At 48.5% G+C, this 16,361-nt stretch overlaps 1 protein-coding gene across 1 annotated transcript in view; it reads right to left on the reverse strand.

The window, feature by feature from the left end:
- The window catches only part of GRIK4 (glutamate ionotropic receptor kainate type subunit 4), a 144,447-nt gene that overhangs the window by 47,352 nt on the left and 80,734 nt on the right, over nt 1-16,361 (reverse strand). Inside the window, 2 exon segments of the mRNA XM_036397477.2 lie at nt 3,436-3,597; nt 14,592-14,645. Coding sequence (XP_036253370.1) covers nt 3,436-3,597; nt 14,592-14,645 — 216 coding nt within the window.

Genomic DNA, 16,361 nt, shown 5'->3' on the forward strand with positions numbered 1-16,361 from the left:
TTGCTTTGTCCAGGTTCCTTTGCCCACCAAGCCTCACAGCCCCGTTCCTCACTCATGCACAGCAGTTTCCATGGCTTTGGGCTCGTTAACAATCAGCTATTTTTCTCCCTCGTGCTCACTGTTGCAGCTGAGATTTCACTTTTAATTACTGTCACCTCCTGACTGCTGGAATTAAGCCGTTGCAGCTCATTACTATCAAGGCTGCATTTTCCCCATGGATGCATCCAAGAGCATCCTCTTCCCATCCCAGCTCCTGGCAGAGGGCTCAGTCTCCAGCCTGGGGCTGCTTCCCCCACCTCACCCAGGCTGTGGCTTCCAGCCCTGCACCCTCTCCTCCTCCCTGACCTGACCAGGTTTATTCTGCTGCAGGGACAATCTCACCCAGCTCAATGATCCCAACAATCCTCGGGCTTCTTGTTGCTAATTTTGACTTAACCCTGCTTGGTCTTACTTAGACCTCACTGACCACACTGGTGTGGGATTGGACACTTAAAAAGCAGCACAAACCCTCTCAAAGCTTACAAATCATCCTAAATTAAAAGGGAGGATTCCATCAAAACCCCAAACACCAGCTCTGACAACACCAGTGACCTCTCACTCCTCCAGCCTGCTGAGGCTGACCTAAACATTCCCCTCCTGGAAAACTTTTTCCAGAGATTCTTAAAGAAGCTGATAAAATCTTCTCTCCTTCTTTTATCCCTTTAATACAAATTCTTTTCCTAACAGGGCTTCTCCAGCCTGTCCTGTCCTCAGCCCCTGCTCCATGAAGCTCTTTCCATGCACTTAGTTTTAATTATGAATTTAATCCTGTTCAGGTTACAGGATCTCACACCCAATTTGCAATTCCTTTCCTGAATCAGGAACATATTAACATCAGCTGGACAAATGAAACTGTTATGAGACCAAACACATCCCCTGCAACCCCAAAATTTCCCCCATTTCCTACCAAATCTGAATAGTGGCCCAGCATTTTTAATTTTCTCCTGCTGGGTTTCCATTTCCATTTTCCCTGAGCAGTTAATCCCTTATTAGATGGTGAGCAAGAGACTTGTAGATCTCAGTGAAGCATTTGACATTACTGATTGGAATGTTTTACTTCTGAATTCTGGAAAATTCATTAGTATTTCTGCCATCACCCTTGATGATTTCAAGCAATTTAAGTACTGAGGAGGGTGTGGAGATACACAGGAATAGGAATCCCTTCCCTGCACCCTGATTTTGCACAGAAAATAGGTAAAGCACAAAGTTTTGAGGTCATAACCTTCAGCAGAGGAGTGAAAAGAGATTTTTGGAGAGTCCTCCAGGCAGATCCAGCCAAAGGGATCTGTCCCTGCCCTCCTGTGCATTGCTCAGTTTTCCCCATGCCACCCATAAAAACCTCTCACTACTTTTATATTCTCATTTTAAACCACAGCTTTGTCCCAGTGTCACAAAAAGCCAATTTTCCTGCTAACAAATTGATTCTCTCCCTCGCCTGCACTCTGATTTGTGCAGAGCCCTGGTGGTTTCGTGCCCTCCTGCAATACCAGAGCTCCATGGAAAATCCATGGGGCTTGGGGGACTTCCCTCAATCCCCAAATTCTTGACAATTCTTGTCACTGAAACATGAACAGGTTTGGGTTTTGCCATGTGGGGTTTTTTTCTTCCCTCCCTGAAACATTATCAGCTGTATCTTTGCCCCCAAACCCAACACGGGGAATTAAAGCCATTAAAACCCTGTGAAATAGACTTTGCAATCTGGATTTTATTCAATGACATAAACACTTAATTACAAACATCTGTTTTAGCCTAAATTCTAATTACCAAATCTAGCCATCTGTAATTTGAATGATTTTCTCTGATTTCCTTTCTTTGCAATGTGATTAATGAGGATGGCATTGGAGCAGGCAGCTCCCTCCTCCTTTGTCAGATGCTTCCTCAGCTCCAGCAAGAATGCCCTGGGATTTTTGCAGCTCACAGGAAACCTCCCTCCTGTCACTTCCAGCTGTTGAGCTCCCTTTTCTCTCTTTAGGATGAGTTATCCCATCCCAGGGCTGCACACAGAGATGCTCCCTGCCAGATTTCCAACAGCAGAGGCAGAAAGGTCCTGGATTCACCTCACAGACAAAACAAACTCTGCTTGGGAATATTTCACCTCTGCTCTGTAGCTTCCCTACCCTCAAATCCTTCTTGTATCACCTGGGCTGTTCCACCTTGAAGAATTCCAGTCCCTCCAGACATCCTCCCACCCACAGGTTTTGCTGGATGCTCAATGCAACACAGGGCAAGAACCTAAAATGAGAATTTCCATTTCCCCATCACACCTGCTGCTGGTTCCTGCTGTCTCCTGTTTGCACTGGGAGGAGGGAATTTGTTTTTAATGCCTCTCCACAGCCCCTGCAATCCAAAAAGGGATCTTCCTGCCAGAAATCCCATGGAGACTGAGCAGGGCAAGCTGATTGCAGCTGCCTCTGGGTGGGAGGGAGAGCAGGACGGTCCCAGGCACAGGAGCTCAAGTCAAGCCAAAGGATGTGGACACAAAGTGCAAAAAATCTCCTTATTTTGCCTCTTAAGGCTCCCTTTGTGGTGACAATAAGGAGGTTTTCAGCAGCTCAGCTCGTCAAGGGGCTCCGAGTTCATTAAAATCCACGCAAAGGCTTCAGCTGATGATATTTTCATCTCTCTCTCTCTCCCTCCTCTCACAGCTGCAGCTCTAATGTGGCAAATCTGCTTTGCAAACTCTCCCAGTGGTGGAGAATCCCTGGGGAGTGCTCCAGGGCTGATGTGCACCCTCCTCACGGAGCTGCTGGAGCCCAGCTCAGCCCCGCAGCATCTGCCTGGCCCAGCCCCTCCTGGGCCATCTGCAGCCACAATCCCCCCTCCATGAGCCACTTCCCTGAAGTGTAAACACACAGGGATAAACTTCACGAGGGAAAAACCAAATCAGAGCTGCAGCATCCCCTGCACCCACAGAGAAATGCAATCCAAATCAAGATTAGGCTGGAATTTAAGGCTGGGCTCCCAGTCCAGCACAGAGAAACTCTGCACCCCAAGGTCCTTTGGGCAGCCCTGACTTTCAGGGTCACTTTGCTGTTTTCCACATCCTCTGTAAATCACAGATTGACAGCTCAAGTCCTCTCCTACCTACTTAATAAAAATGTTCTGCTCTGGCTCTTCCTTCCCATTCCTGGACCGGCATCTCCTCATAAAATCTAATCTGAGGTACAACAGCAGCCTGGGGATATCCCTGAGCTCTTTAGCACAAGATTAAATAGGATTAAATAATTAAATTATTTAATAATTCAGACAACTTTTAAAAAAATTATTTGAGATCAGAGTCTCTACCCCTGAGTTGCTCAGGACCATCCTGAAGCTCTTCCCACAAGGTTTTTCCATGGTGTTATCAGAATTCCCAGCTCAGGGAGGTTCTGGGGGATGGGAATGGACTTTACTTACTGCAGGCCCAGTGAAAGGAGCGTGGTCACAATTCTCCTGCCAGGACTGGTTGAGGCTCTGGACAAACTCTTGGAAGAAGGCGTGGGACTGGTTGAAAATGGAGAACCCCAGGATGTTGACTCGGTCGTCCAGCAGGGTGTCCAGGCGCTGGAGGGAAAACTCCTGCAGCAGCCCAAAACAGAAAATGGGATTAGAGGAGAAAAGAGGCACTGAAAGCTGCAGAGCCACTCGGTGCCCTTGGAGGGAGTGGGAGCTGTGAGACCCTGGATGTGAAACCCATGCAGCTGTTGGGAGGGAGAGCCTGGGTTTCAACCAGGATTGAATTCAGGGCGCTGCTCACCTCAGGTTTTTAATGAAGATATCACCCAAGTCCAGTGCTTTATTGGCCAAATTCCACTAAAAAAAAACCCCAAACCCTCCAAAGAGGGCGTCACTCACCTGCTGAGTGAAGCCATCACCACATCCAATTTGGTGACGCCGAGTTCCAACTGTTAAATGAAATCAGTTCTTTCCCACAGGGGGAGGAACCCAATTCTGCCCAATCCTAAAAACCCCCAGCCCTGCACTGCTCCTTTCTGCTGCCAGGAGGAGATGCCACCCCAATGCCCTGGGGAGGGTTGGAGGGTGCCTTGACCGCGAGTTTTGGCGTTGGGAGCCTCCCCTTGCATTTCTGCAAGTGCTAAGAAATATAAAAACAACTACATTAAGAAAAAAAAAAAAAGTATAATTTTTTTATAACTACATTAAAAATTATATTAAAAATATATATTTAAAATATATTAAAACATAAAAAATATATTAAAAATACATTTAACTACGTTTAAAAAAAATTAGAGCAGAGGGCTCAGTTTTGCTCCTCACATCCACGGAAGCAGCTACACAACAATGCCTGGGGAAAAGTCCAGCCCTCCTTGTCCTATTAGCAGGGAATAATGGCACTTTCCTCACTAATTTCTCTTCTGCTAATTGCTGAAGTAGAGTGAGAAGGTGGAAGCGACACTTCCAGCAACTGCTGGATGCCCATCACGGATCCAGCTGGCCCTGGGCTCCCTGAGGGATGAAATTCCAGCAAGTTGAGCCATTTTTTTATCTTTGCTGGGCACGCAGGAGCAATTCCTGTAAATCTCCCAAACATGGGGCTTACAAAACCGCTCCAGCCCAGCCAAGTCCCATGGGAATGCCACCAAAGGCAGGATGAAGCACATTTTGGACACGTTTGTGTTGGGTAATGTGAAATTGCCTGTGAGCTATCGATTCATGTGAATGATATTCTCGCCCTGCCTTGCTGACAGGTGATCCATTCACCCAGGGCATCCTGTCAGCCCCAGCAAGCAGGGCAGATGGTGATGGATCCTAAAGCCCTCTCAAATCCCCTCTCCCCTCAGCCAGAGCCTCCAGGCAAATCGTGCAGGGCACCAGGCAAACAGCTGCCCCCACTGCCCTCTTGGCTTCGGGATATCCAGGAGGGAAATGAGATGTTTTTGTCACAAAATCCAAGGTTTCATCTCGTGCCAGGGCAGCTGAAATTAGTGTGTTTATTTAATTATTTATTGTGCCTTTTGTCCCCTGGAAACACTTCCAAGCTTTTGAAGCTGAGGGTTTTGTTGTGCTCAGATCTTTAGATAAGCAATTAATGGGTGAGGGGATGGTCTCAGTTCACGTGGGGAAACTGAGGCAGGGATGAGATTCACCCCAGCCAGGCACAGCCTCAGGGCTGAGCCCACAGGCCCTGCTGCCCTGAGTGGTCAGGACCAGCCCCCTGAAGGGATCCTTTCCCACTTTCCCTGGGTAAATTCCCTGCCCCGAGGCAGCTGCCAGGACTCTGTGCCTGCAAACAGCCACAGCCAGGCCCCCACAGGCTCCCCCAGAGCCAATAATCTGCTCTGGTTAAACACTGCCAGCAGCTTTGCCTGCCTCCCATCACCACTGGGCAAGCTTTGGTCTTTTCCCACAGCCAACCCTCTCCAAATCCATCTTTGTCCTGCTGTAGAAAACCCCATTCCTGTGGCTGTCCTGTCCATAGAGCATCACCTCTGTGACACACAGGGGTGGCACGGCCTGGACCCTGCTCCTTGTCCCTTCCCTCTGCTCCAGCTCCCATTTTTGGCCATGAAATGCCTTTCCAGCAGAGGAGCAGGGAGCAAATGAGCCGTGAGCTGCCTATGCAATGAGATGGAGATAAACCACCCGAGGGGGACACACTTCATTTGCAGTGGGATAAGAGAGATTTGGTAAGGTCAGGCTTTGCTGCAGAGGGCAAAGGGGTGAGAGCATCCCCATACTCCCAGAGCTGCCAGCTCAGCTTCTGGCCATATTTGTTGAGGGTTTTTTCTTTTCCTCCTTTTTACACTCATTCACCATGCTTGACATTTCCAAACCCACGTTTTGCAAACAAAACCTGGTTTGCTATTCCAGACCTGCACCTCTCAGCTGATTTCCCATCCATCCTGTCCTGCCCTCCTCCTGCAAGAGGCAAACACAGGCAGGACAAGGGTGGGAAACCCCTGATCTCAGGGACATTTTCAGGTGGAGAGCCAAGGATTTCAGGGATATTTTCAGGTGGGAAGCCAAGGATTTCTCTCTGAGATGTAGTGAAAGATATTCCTACACAAAACACTTTCCCAGCTGCCTTTTTCTCCTCCTGGAGTTACTCTCCCTCATCCTGGCTGGAAGGATAGGAGATTGCCAATGCAATAAGAGCAAAGAGCCATTAGGAAAATAACTCTGCCATCCTGTTTAGGAGGGGACTCCAAGCCTCCTCCACCTGTGCAAACACAGCTTTATAACCACAGGCTTTCAGAAAATGCCATCAAAATGATGGGTGCAAACAGCAGCTCCCTCATTTCCTCCCATTCTGGTTTTTTTTCATCCCTCTCCTTACATTGGAGGAATTGCAGGAATTGCCCAAAACTTGGCCCTTCAATCTCAGTCCAACATGAGGCACAGAGACCACCAGGAATCGTGCCAAGGTGAATTTCAGGGGCACAAATCCTGCCTGCCTCAATTCCTCCCCCTCTTTCCACTCTGTTTTTGAAAACACCCACCACATGTCAATATTCTGTTTCAAGAGAGCTCGGTAAAAAAATTAGACCCGGAGGATCTGCAGCCAAAATTAATGAACTTTTTTACAGAAATAAAAAATCCCCAGGCCTTGCTCTGATCACAGCAAATTCAGCAGCAGGCACCAGCAGGCAATTACAGTGTGGATTTTCTGACTGCTACTACAGGGCTGCAACCATGAAATGTGTGCTGTTAAATAACAACACTTAGCAATTCCGTGGCATTCTGTATTTTCCCGAGTGCTAGGCACACAATTAGCTAATTGAATTCCACGGGGTTCCCTGGGAGACGGTGCTGGAGGAGTTATTAGAGGATGAAGTCACTGCCTGGCTTTCTGCAGCTCTCCACCTGCACTCTTCACTTTCCAGCAGCACAAAAATCCCCTGGAATGACCCCAGCACTGGGAGGAGCTGGTTAATAAAAGCCACAGAGGTGAGCCCTGTGATCCTAAAGCCATAAGATGGGATTTTCCAGTTCTGAGCAGATCTGCAGGACACACTCCCCTTCTTTAGGGACCCAAAGCCATCAGGAGCCAGTGATGCCCTCTGCAAGTCCGGCTCTGCAGGTCTGGATGGAGAATCAGCCTGATCCCAACCAGGATTCTGCACCCACAAATCCTCTCCCACCTCACCTGGCTCAGGGAGTTTGGGAGGGAATTGTCCCTCCTGCCCTGCCTGTCATTCTGGGACAGCCCAGCAGGGACACTGAATTTGGGAGGGAATTGTCCCTCCTGCCCTGTCACTGAATTTGGAAGGGAATTATCCCTCCTGCCTTGCTCCTGCCCCTGAGTTTGGGAATTGTCCCTTCTGCCCTGCCCGTGTCACTGAATTTGGGAGGGAATTGTCCCTCATCTCCTGCCCCTGAATTTGGGAGGGAATTGTCCCTCCTGCCCTGCCCGTGTCACTGAATTTGGGAGGGAATTGTCCCTCCTGCCCTGCCCCTGTCACCCTGGGACAGCATGTGAAGGGCCAGCCCAGCAGGAAATTGTCCCTGTCAGGCAGCTGCCTGGCAAAAAAAAAAAAAAAAAAGTATTTTAAAGCATGTAGGCACCTGTGCTGCCCTGCCATGCTGGGATGTCCCTCCTGAGGGTGCTTCCTGGTAATTTTTCCCCCTGCAGCAGCCACTGTGCTGCTGAGCACTGCAGCAGCTCCTGAGCTCCTTCCAGCATCGATTTTGCTGGTGATCCTGTTCTGCAGCTGTGCGTGTGGGCAGGACCTCGATCCTTATCTCATTTTTAATAACCCAGAGTGCCTGGGCAGTGGGGAGGCAGTGAGCAGTGTCTGCATGCTGGGGACAAGCCCAAAGAGGGAATCCTTCACTGCCAGGGACACCCAGGCCCTGTCTGCACAAAACTGCACCCAGTGAGTTGCCCTGCCTGACTTGAGGCACTGGGAAACCTCCCTTACACCTTCCCCCTTAGAGTAATAATTTTAATTGTTTCAATTATTCCCATCTAATTGCCAAATATTTTGAAGTTTAAGCCCAAGGCTCTGGAAGGAGCAGGGTTTGCTCAATTCAGTTGCACCAACAGCAAGATGCCCACTCCGTCCCTCTTGTACACACACAGTTTGATCTTCCTCTCCTAATCACTGCAAGGACTTGATTGGATTTTTGGAAGTGCTGATTAACAGCCTCCAAAACACCCTCCAGCAGGAGAAACTCACTGCTGGAAACTCAGCACTGACCTCACTCCCCTCCAGCCCCCTGGCAGCACCAAAAGCTGATTTACCCCTGATTTACACCAGAACCAGGACACTCTGTGCTGTCCCTGCTCTTTTTTCGTGTGGGATGGGAAAGGAGAACACGGGGCCAAGGCTTCCATTTCTCTATTAAACCCTGACTCTGGCAAAACCTCCTTGTTCAGAGAGTTTGGTGCCCAGGAAAGCTCTCCAAAGCCAGAGTGCAATTTCCATCCTGAGATTTCTTGGCAGCTTTTGTGCAAGAGCCAAGCCTGCAGCGCCAGCTCAGCACAGCTCTGGTGACATCACCTGTGTGTGTCATTATTCACCATTTTGGGGTTAAAAAAATATCCCATTATTCACCATTTTGGGGTTAAAAAAATATCCCATTATTCACCATTTTAGGGTTAATAAAATATCCCATTATTCACCATTTTGGGGTTACAAAATATCCCATTATTCACCATTTTAGGGTTTAAAAAATATCCCATTATTCACCATTTTAGGGTTAATAAAATATCCCATTATTCACCATTTTAGGGTTAATAAAATATCCCATTATTCACCATTTTGGGGTTACAAAATATCCCATTATTCACCATTTTAGGGTTTAAAAAAATATCCCATTATTCACCATTTTAGGGTTAAAAAAATATCCCATTATTCACCATTTTAGGGTGAAGAAAACATCCCATTATTCACCATTTTGGGGTTAATAAAATATCCCAGAGCAGGTTCTTTGGGCAAACAGAACTCCAGGGAGCGTCTCCCAGGTCATGGAAGGCAGAACTAAAAAAACTTCACAGAAAAGCAGATTGACCCTGCAATGGTCATTTCCTCACCCCCCCAGCCCCAGTGACCAAATTTTCCCCCAAAAAATCACCAAACTTCCTCAGTCAGAGGTGGAGAAAATTCCTGCCTTGTCCTTTCTGGATCCTGCTGCCCTCAGAGCTGTAAATCATCCCAAAGCTCTGCTCAGAACACATTTATTTGTTTCCTCAAGTGGACAATATTATGTTAAGTGCTTTCCATGGTTTTCCTGGAAGGCTCCATTTATTTATAAACTATGGATGGAGTCAATACGTTTCTAATGGGCCGCATGTAAAAATCAATTCCTCTAGGAGGGAAAAAAAAGTGGAAAAAAATCATCACAGCACCAATTTGAGCAGGTAAGTGGATGAGCCAGAGCAGAACATTTTTATTAAGTAGGTAGGAGAGGATCTACTCAAGATCTACTCAAGGCAATGCTGGTTGGCCATTCAGGTGGGGAAGGAGAAACTGTGACCTCAAGTGAGCTCAGGGGCAATTTAGGGGAGTAAATTTATATCTGTAATTGGATTTCTTTTCCAAAAAAAAAGGACTGATGTGCCTTACAGGTCTTGAACCTCCTCATGCAAGGCCAGCTGTTAAATTTTGGAGGCTGTTCTTCAAACAAGAGCACTTTTAGGAAAATACACTGCTCAAACCTCAGCTTCTCTGCAGGGGGATTTGCAGGGAGACAAATGCACAGAGAGGTCAAGTGCTAAATGTTGGGACCTGAGAAAAGACAGCTCTTGGAAAAAAAGGGGTGGGAAGTAGGGAAAAAGAGAAAGAAAGAGATTTGCCCTCCTTCCCACCTCTTTTTTTTCCAGAGTTTCCAGGGGGCTGGGGTGTATCTGAGAGAATTTACCCAAACATTGGGAATCAAGCACAGGGATCTGGTCAGAAAGTAACAAAACTGAGGCAGCAAAAGGCAGGGAGGCACAGCCACTGCTTTGTCTAAACCCTCCTTCCCTCAATGCTAACTAGAACGAGGAGAAAGTGCCTTGGCAGCCTTGCAAAAACCTGATTTGTTTGCCCTGCTAGCACATGCCACTGAAAATATGATCCATAAATCCCAGCAACGATCAGGGCTCTCCAGAACACTTCACAGCAGCTGCTGGGAACCAGGAGGGCTGGGCTGGGCTGGGAAATCTGTCCCAGGGCATTGAGAGATTCTGCCTTCCTCACCTGGGCAAGGCACAGGGAGGTCAAACACCACGGCCTGTGCTGGAGCTCACGGCCAAAAATAAGATTATTTCACCACAAAAAGGCAATTTCACCAAGCCCAAGGCCCGGTCAAAGCCTCATCTGTAGCTCCCTTGTCCCTCTGCTTGATTGGACATCATCCCTTCCTTCCCAGGGATGTCACCCTGCTGACAGCACGAACGTGTGACACTCTCTGGGGGATTTGGACACCAATTTCCCCTCCAGCTCCAGTTCCAGGCTGACAATTCAGCTCAAAAACCTCATCCTGTGCGAAGACCTCTTTATAAATCACCAAACAAAGACGAGAAAGCGGGAAACAAGACAAAAACCCCAAAGCTCAACTGATTTATCTGGTCTGTGGGAGTTGAACACGGCAGCTGTTTTATCAGCAGCAACACCTGCACACAATTTTGTCAGGGAACAAAACTGCACCCAGTGAATTGCCCTGCCTGACTTGAGGCACTGGGAAACCTCCTTTACACCTTCCCCCTTGGAGTAATAATTTTAATTGTTTCAATTATTCCCATCTAATTGTCAAATATTTTGAAATTTAAACCCAGCCTGAGGTCTGGATATTATTAAAAAAAAAAAAAAGGCAACAAACCAAACAGAGAGAGAAGAAAAAAAAAGACAAAACCCAATAGCTCCACAGAATTAACAAGCTAAAAGAATTAATTGTAGCGTGGGGTTTTGAAGGCATCCAACATCCCCTCCTACTCTGTGCTGCTGATTTCAGGGATTTCCAGTGCTGGAAGGAACATTTTCTTCAATGCACAGCAGTCTGCTTTCAATGGTCTATTTGTGCATTATTATTGTTATTATTATTGTTATTATTATTATTATTGTTATTATTATTATTCTGCACATCATTGCCCCCCTCACATGGCCGTGAGCTCTGTGGAGACCCTGCCAGGCAGAAGGGAAGGGATGATGAACAGCTCTGAGATTATCCCAGCACCTTTTCAGGGAACTCCATCCCTCCCCAAAAGTCCCTGAGCCAGGGAACCACCACCACATGGAGATGCCAGGGAGAAAATGGGATTTTTTTTGCCAGGGGATGGAGGCCAGGAGTGCCCCAAATGCAGGATGTGGGGAAGACAAATGCACCAGACCTGGGAGTTCCATGAGGACTCCTGGAAAATTTGCCAGGCTGCTGCTGCTGACAGGAACGGGCCCCTGGAGCTGGCTGAAGGAGGCTGATAATGAATTTGCACGCAGGAGAGGAGCCTGTGGATATTTTTACACCAGCTCCCATGGAAATGTGCTGGGGGCTGAGGGTTCCTCCTCATCTGCCCCAGGGATCTGCTGGGAGGGCCCTGGAGCCACTCCCTGCAGGCACCAGGCTGGGACAGAGGGGGCATCACCCCCAAAATCCCCTCCTGCACCCCAGCACACACAGAATCCCCTCCTCTCTCACTCAGAGAGCAGAGCTGTCAGCTGGGATGTGCTTATTAAATAAAATTAATGCTGAAAGACAGAAACAGAGCTCCCCTCTAGAGCTGCAGGGCAGGTGTTTAATTCAGCATTTTATCCTATTTTCTCCTCTTTTTTTTCTATTTTTTCTATTTTTCCATCTCCAAGCAGCTCAGTGCTCTACAGGCTCTCTGTTCCCTTTCCTGATGGGTTCTCTCGCCATTTAAGCCATTTTTTTCTGGCTCCTCTTGACAGTAGTTCCCTCTGATTTTATCTTTTCTATTAGGCAGTGATTGCAGAACCTCAGAGGGTTCATTAGGAGCTTGATAATCCCTCCAGATTTATGAGCCTAAATTGCTCACTCCCATCTCCAATCCCCATTTAAATATTACTAATTTCCTTAAACATCTCTTCCATCTGCCCAGGTTTTGTCTGATGTCACCTTCCCCATAATGATCCCTGCCAAAAATCCCGTCAGTTCTGCTACGGGCTGGGCTTTTGAACAAAGTGGTAAAATAACCTGGATAAACAGATTAATACCCTGAGAGAGTGAATGGCAACAAAACTCATTTCTTTCTCACCTGCCATTGCTGCATTCCACGAGATGAATGGGTTTGAAAGGCAAATTTCACCTCCAGCAAATGCTTAATCACACCCGTGCTCAGGACTGGGGTGGGGGTGGAGGTGGGAGCTTCATTTTTAGAGCAGCATCCTTGAGATGCTGCTCAGACAACAGAAACAACTCTAAAAAAGAAGAATTTTTTTGCAGAATGTGCTGGTGATGTGAGGTGGAAATCCCTCACTGTGTGCCCAGCCCTGCTCTGTGGGACTGGGAATGGGTTGGGGAGGGCAAGAGGGGCAGGAAGAGCTGTGGGAGCACTGGAGATGCTCCTGGGAGTGGGAATGGTGGGGATGGCACTGTCCCTCTGCCAGCACTGTGACATGGTGACCTGGGGCACTGAGCACAGCCCCCAGCTCCCTCCCTGTGCCTGTGCTGCCCATCCCCAGGGCATGAACAGAATCAGTGAAATTTGCCCGGCTGGACTGACCCCTGGACTGGACACTGAGCAGGAACCCAGCCAGGAGCCTCATGGGCTTCTCTGTTCCCTGCATTTCTCCCTCTGCCACCTCCCTCCCCTTTTCCCTTCTCCACTCTGTGCCCCAACTGCTCCCAACCCCTCCATTTCCCTCCTTCCCCTGATCCCTTCTCCACTCTGAGCCCCAACTGCTCCCAACCCCTCCATTTCCCTCTTTTCCCTGATCCCTTCTCCACTCTGAGCCCCAACTGCTCCCAACCCCTCCATTTCCCTCCTTCACCTTCTCCTTTCTCCACTGTGAGCCCCAACTGCTCCCAACCCCTCCATTTCTCTCCTTCCCCTGATCCCTTCTCCACTCTGAGCCCCAACTGCTCCCAATCCCTCCATTTCCCTCTTTTCCCTGATCCTCTCTCCATTCTGTGCCCCAGTTGCTCCCAATCCATCCCGTTCCCTCCTTCCCTTTATCCCTTATCCACTCTGTGCCTCCATTTCCCTCCTTCCCCTTTCTCCACTCTGTGCCCCAACTGCTCCCAACCCCTCAATTTTCCTCCCTCCCCTGCTCCTCATCCTCTCCAGCTCCCTGCCCACACGTTTGGCTCCGTCCCTTCCCGTCTGTCTCCCACCCAAACACAAAGTGTGATTCAGCTCTCTCAGCTTCCCTGCCAGAAATATTAATAGAAATTAGAGAATAGGAGAATCATTAGGGCTGGGAGGCAGCTCCACTTCACCCCATCCAGGTTTCCATCAGCCCCACAGGAGCACTCACAGCTGGGTTCCTCCCCCCTCCATGGAGGAGAAGTTCCTCTGATGTTTATTTTGGATTTACGCTGAGGGGTTTAAGCACACCATGATCCCATTAATGTTATTTGTGGCCATAAAGCCAAACCATTCCCCGCTCTCAACATTTATGGGATCATCCCTTCCTTTGTCTCAGGGCTGTGATGCCTTCCTGGTGCTCATCCCTGGCCTTTTCCTGCACAGGGAATGGGATAAGGGACGGGGTGACAACATCAGCATAACCCCAAAAAATCAGGAAAATCAGGAAAACCAGGACAACCAGGATCCACCCATCTGCTGGAGCTTCCCAAAGACCTGCACATGTCATTGCCCCACCTCCTGTCACAATGTCCACAATTCCAAGCTACAATGCTACAAATAGATGAAAAATATATATATAAAAACTAAAAAAAAAAAAAAAATCTCCTCAGGCATCATTCCTGCAAAGCTGGCAAGGTCTTGAGGAGGTAGAAAACGATTGGTGCAGCATCCAAAGGCAGGAATTGTGGACATTGTGACAGGAGTTGGGGCAATGACATGTGCAGGTCTTTGGGAACAATCATTCTCCACCTCCTCAATACCTTCCAGCTTTGCAGGAATGATGCCTGAAGATTTTTTTTTAGTTTTTTTACATATATTTTTCATCTATTTGTAGCCTCATGGCTTTTAAATATGCAATTGTGGAGTTTCTAGTGATTTTCCTGCCCTTTCTCACACGTTAGAACAATAAGCCAACCCTTCCTAACACATTCTTGAGATTCTGGTTAGTCTGATTTTAACACCAGGAATTTCTAACGAGGACATCTTGTTTTGAACCAGAATTTAAGAGATGTAACAAGACACAGAACAGCTCCAAGGGGCAGACCCAAGGGCTGGTTGCTGGGGCAACTGGTCTCTTGTTGGATGTACCTGTTAGATGAACTAATTAATTAACCTGATAAAAACTGTAGAAATTCAATACCATGTGTGCACAGAAAGCTTTTGTTACAGAACTGCTTTTGGAAATATTTTTTTTTAATATTATTTGGAAAGATTTTGCCTTTTGATTCCAGCAGAAGGTGACGTCCCTGCCTCCCTCCCCAGCACACAAGGCTCTGCCCAAGGATCCCATAGGTCAGGGGGATCAGCTCCCATTAAAATGACTCCACACTCAGGCAGGAAAAAGCTGGGAAAAACTCCTTACCAGATTAGTGAAGATATAGGTGTAATAGGCAGATGCCATCCCCAGTTCAGCTGCCTGTGAAGGAGAGGAAAAAAGAGATTAAACCAGAGCCTGACAATCTCCAATCTCCACTCCTGCAAGGCAGAGCCAGGGCCACATTTTGCTTTTTGAGGCTTATCTCTCCTTGCAGGAAGGGAGGGTGGGGCACAGCAGCACGGCTGGACCTGGGAAATGAAAGCCTGGGGAAGGAATTTTGCAGCAGGACTGAGCTCAGCTGAGGTCTCCAGCCCACAGCAGCCCTGAGAAAGCACCAGCACAGAGGGAAATGACCCAGCTCCAGACCCTGGGAGCATCCCTGCTCTCTCCATGGCATTCTGAGATGGAATTCAGGGATTCCTGCATCCATCCAAGGTTAACTCTAAGGAAATCGCCTGTGGAAAGCAGAAGTTTCTAAACTCCCAGCAGAAAAGCTTTTTTACAGACCCCAATGGTCCTCAGTGGTTTGGAAAGGTGAGGTGGGTCCTGCAGCCCCAGTCCTGAGAGCTCCAGAACCCCTTGGGATGAGGAATTCCATGATGTTTTAAGAGGAAAGTAAGGATTTCTGCTTATTTTCTGTGTGGATGCTGCTTTGCTCCTGTTTTGGGACATAACAAGGGAAAAGAGCAGCTGAGAGCTCCAGGCTTGTCCCTTCCACCACAAACACCATGATGGAGAGAGAGAGAGGCAGGAAAAGCTCCTGGGAGGTGCAGGAAAAGGACAATCAAGCCACTGGTGGTTTTCCAGTTTTATCAGTCAGATTTGGGCTCAAATCCCACAAATTAATGAGCATGGATGAGACCCAGTAACTCAGCCTGCTCTCCAGAATTCAGACAGGGCTGTGCTGGCCACAGAAATAGAAGAAAACAGGGCAGAACTGTCCAGGGATGCAGAGAGAAGGACACAGAATGTTCCATGGGGATGATCTGTTCTAGAGATCACAGAGCAGATAACTGAAGGCCTTTCCCAAAATTCTCACTGCACAAGGAGCTGGTTGTGGGAACAGATGCTCAGGAAAGTGGGGCATTAATCTGCAGATGCTCCTGGAAGCCTCTGTTCCACTGCCAAGCACAGCTGCTCTCAAATCAAGCTTCCAGACCCTGGCAAAGAGGTTTTCCCAGCAGTCCAGACCACACAGAGGAATGGGAGGCAAGGAGGGAAGGACCAAAGCACCTGACTCCTGCTGTGAGCCCCTTTTATCCCTCCCAGAAGCTGGGACAACACGAAGTGAGGGAAGGAAAGACAGAAAGAGGCAGCTGGGATTGCACCTCTCCTTTTTCCTGTCTTTTAGCTGTTGCTGTGCAAACCTGAGGCCACCAGCACTGTGCCCAGCCCCTTGGCTGCACATTGTCACCCTGTCCCTCACCCAGGTGACACAACAGACTCAGAGAAGCCGTTTGGTCCAAGGAGTCCCCTGAACCCAGAGGAGCCCCCTCCTCATTTTTCACCCCCTCCACAGCAAACCCTGGCACCGATTCCCCCTGCTCATCCCTTCCTGGGGACAGTGACAACGCCAGCTCTCCCTGTGACCCACTCTGAGGTCAGAGGTTTGGTTCCAAGGGTAGAAAATCAAGGTGAGCAGCAAAGCAGTGCCTGTCCCATCCATTCAGCCAGCCCTGGCAGCTGGGAGTGGGGAATCTGGGAGCCATCCATGTGTCCCCAGCCCATCTGTGGAGGGTGAGGGATGAGAAACTGGGGATTCCTCTCACTGTGCAGGGCTGCTCTCCTGGGACCCAGCAAACCCACAGAGCGTTT

This window comes from Molothrus ater, chromosome 22 (assembly GCF_012460135.2).
Source record: "Molothrus ater isolate BHLD 08-10-18 breed brown headed cowbird chromosome 22, BPBGC_Mater_1.1, whole genome shotgun sequence".
In the NCBI taxonomy this organism is placed as follows: domain Eukaryota; kingdom Metazoa; phylum Chordata; class Aves; order Passeriformes; family Icteridae; genus Molothrus; species Molothrus ater.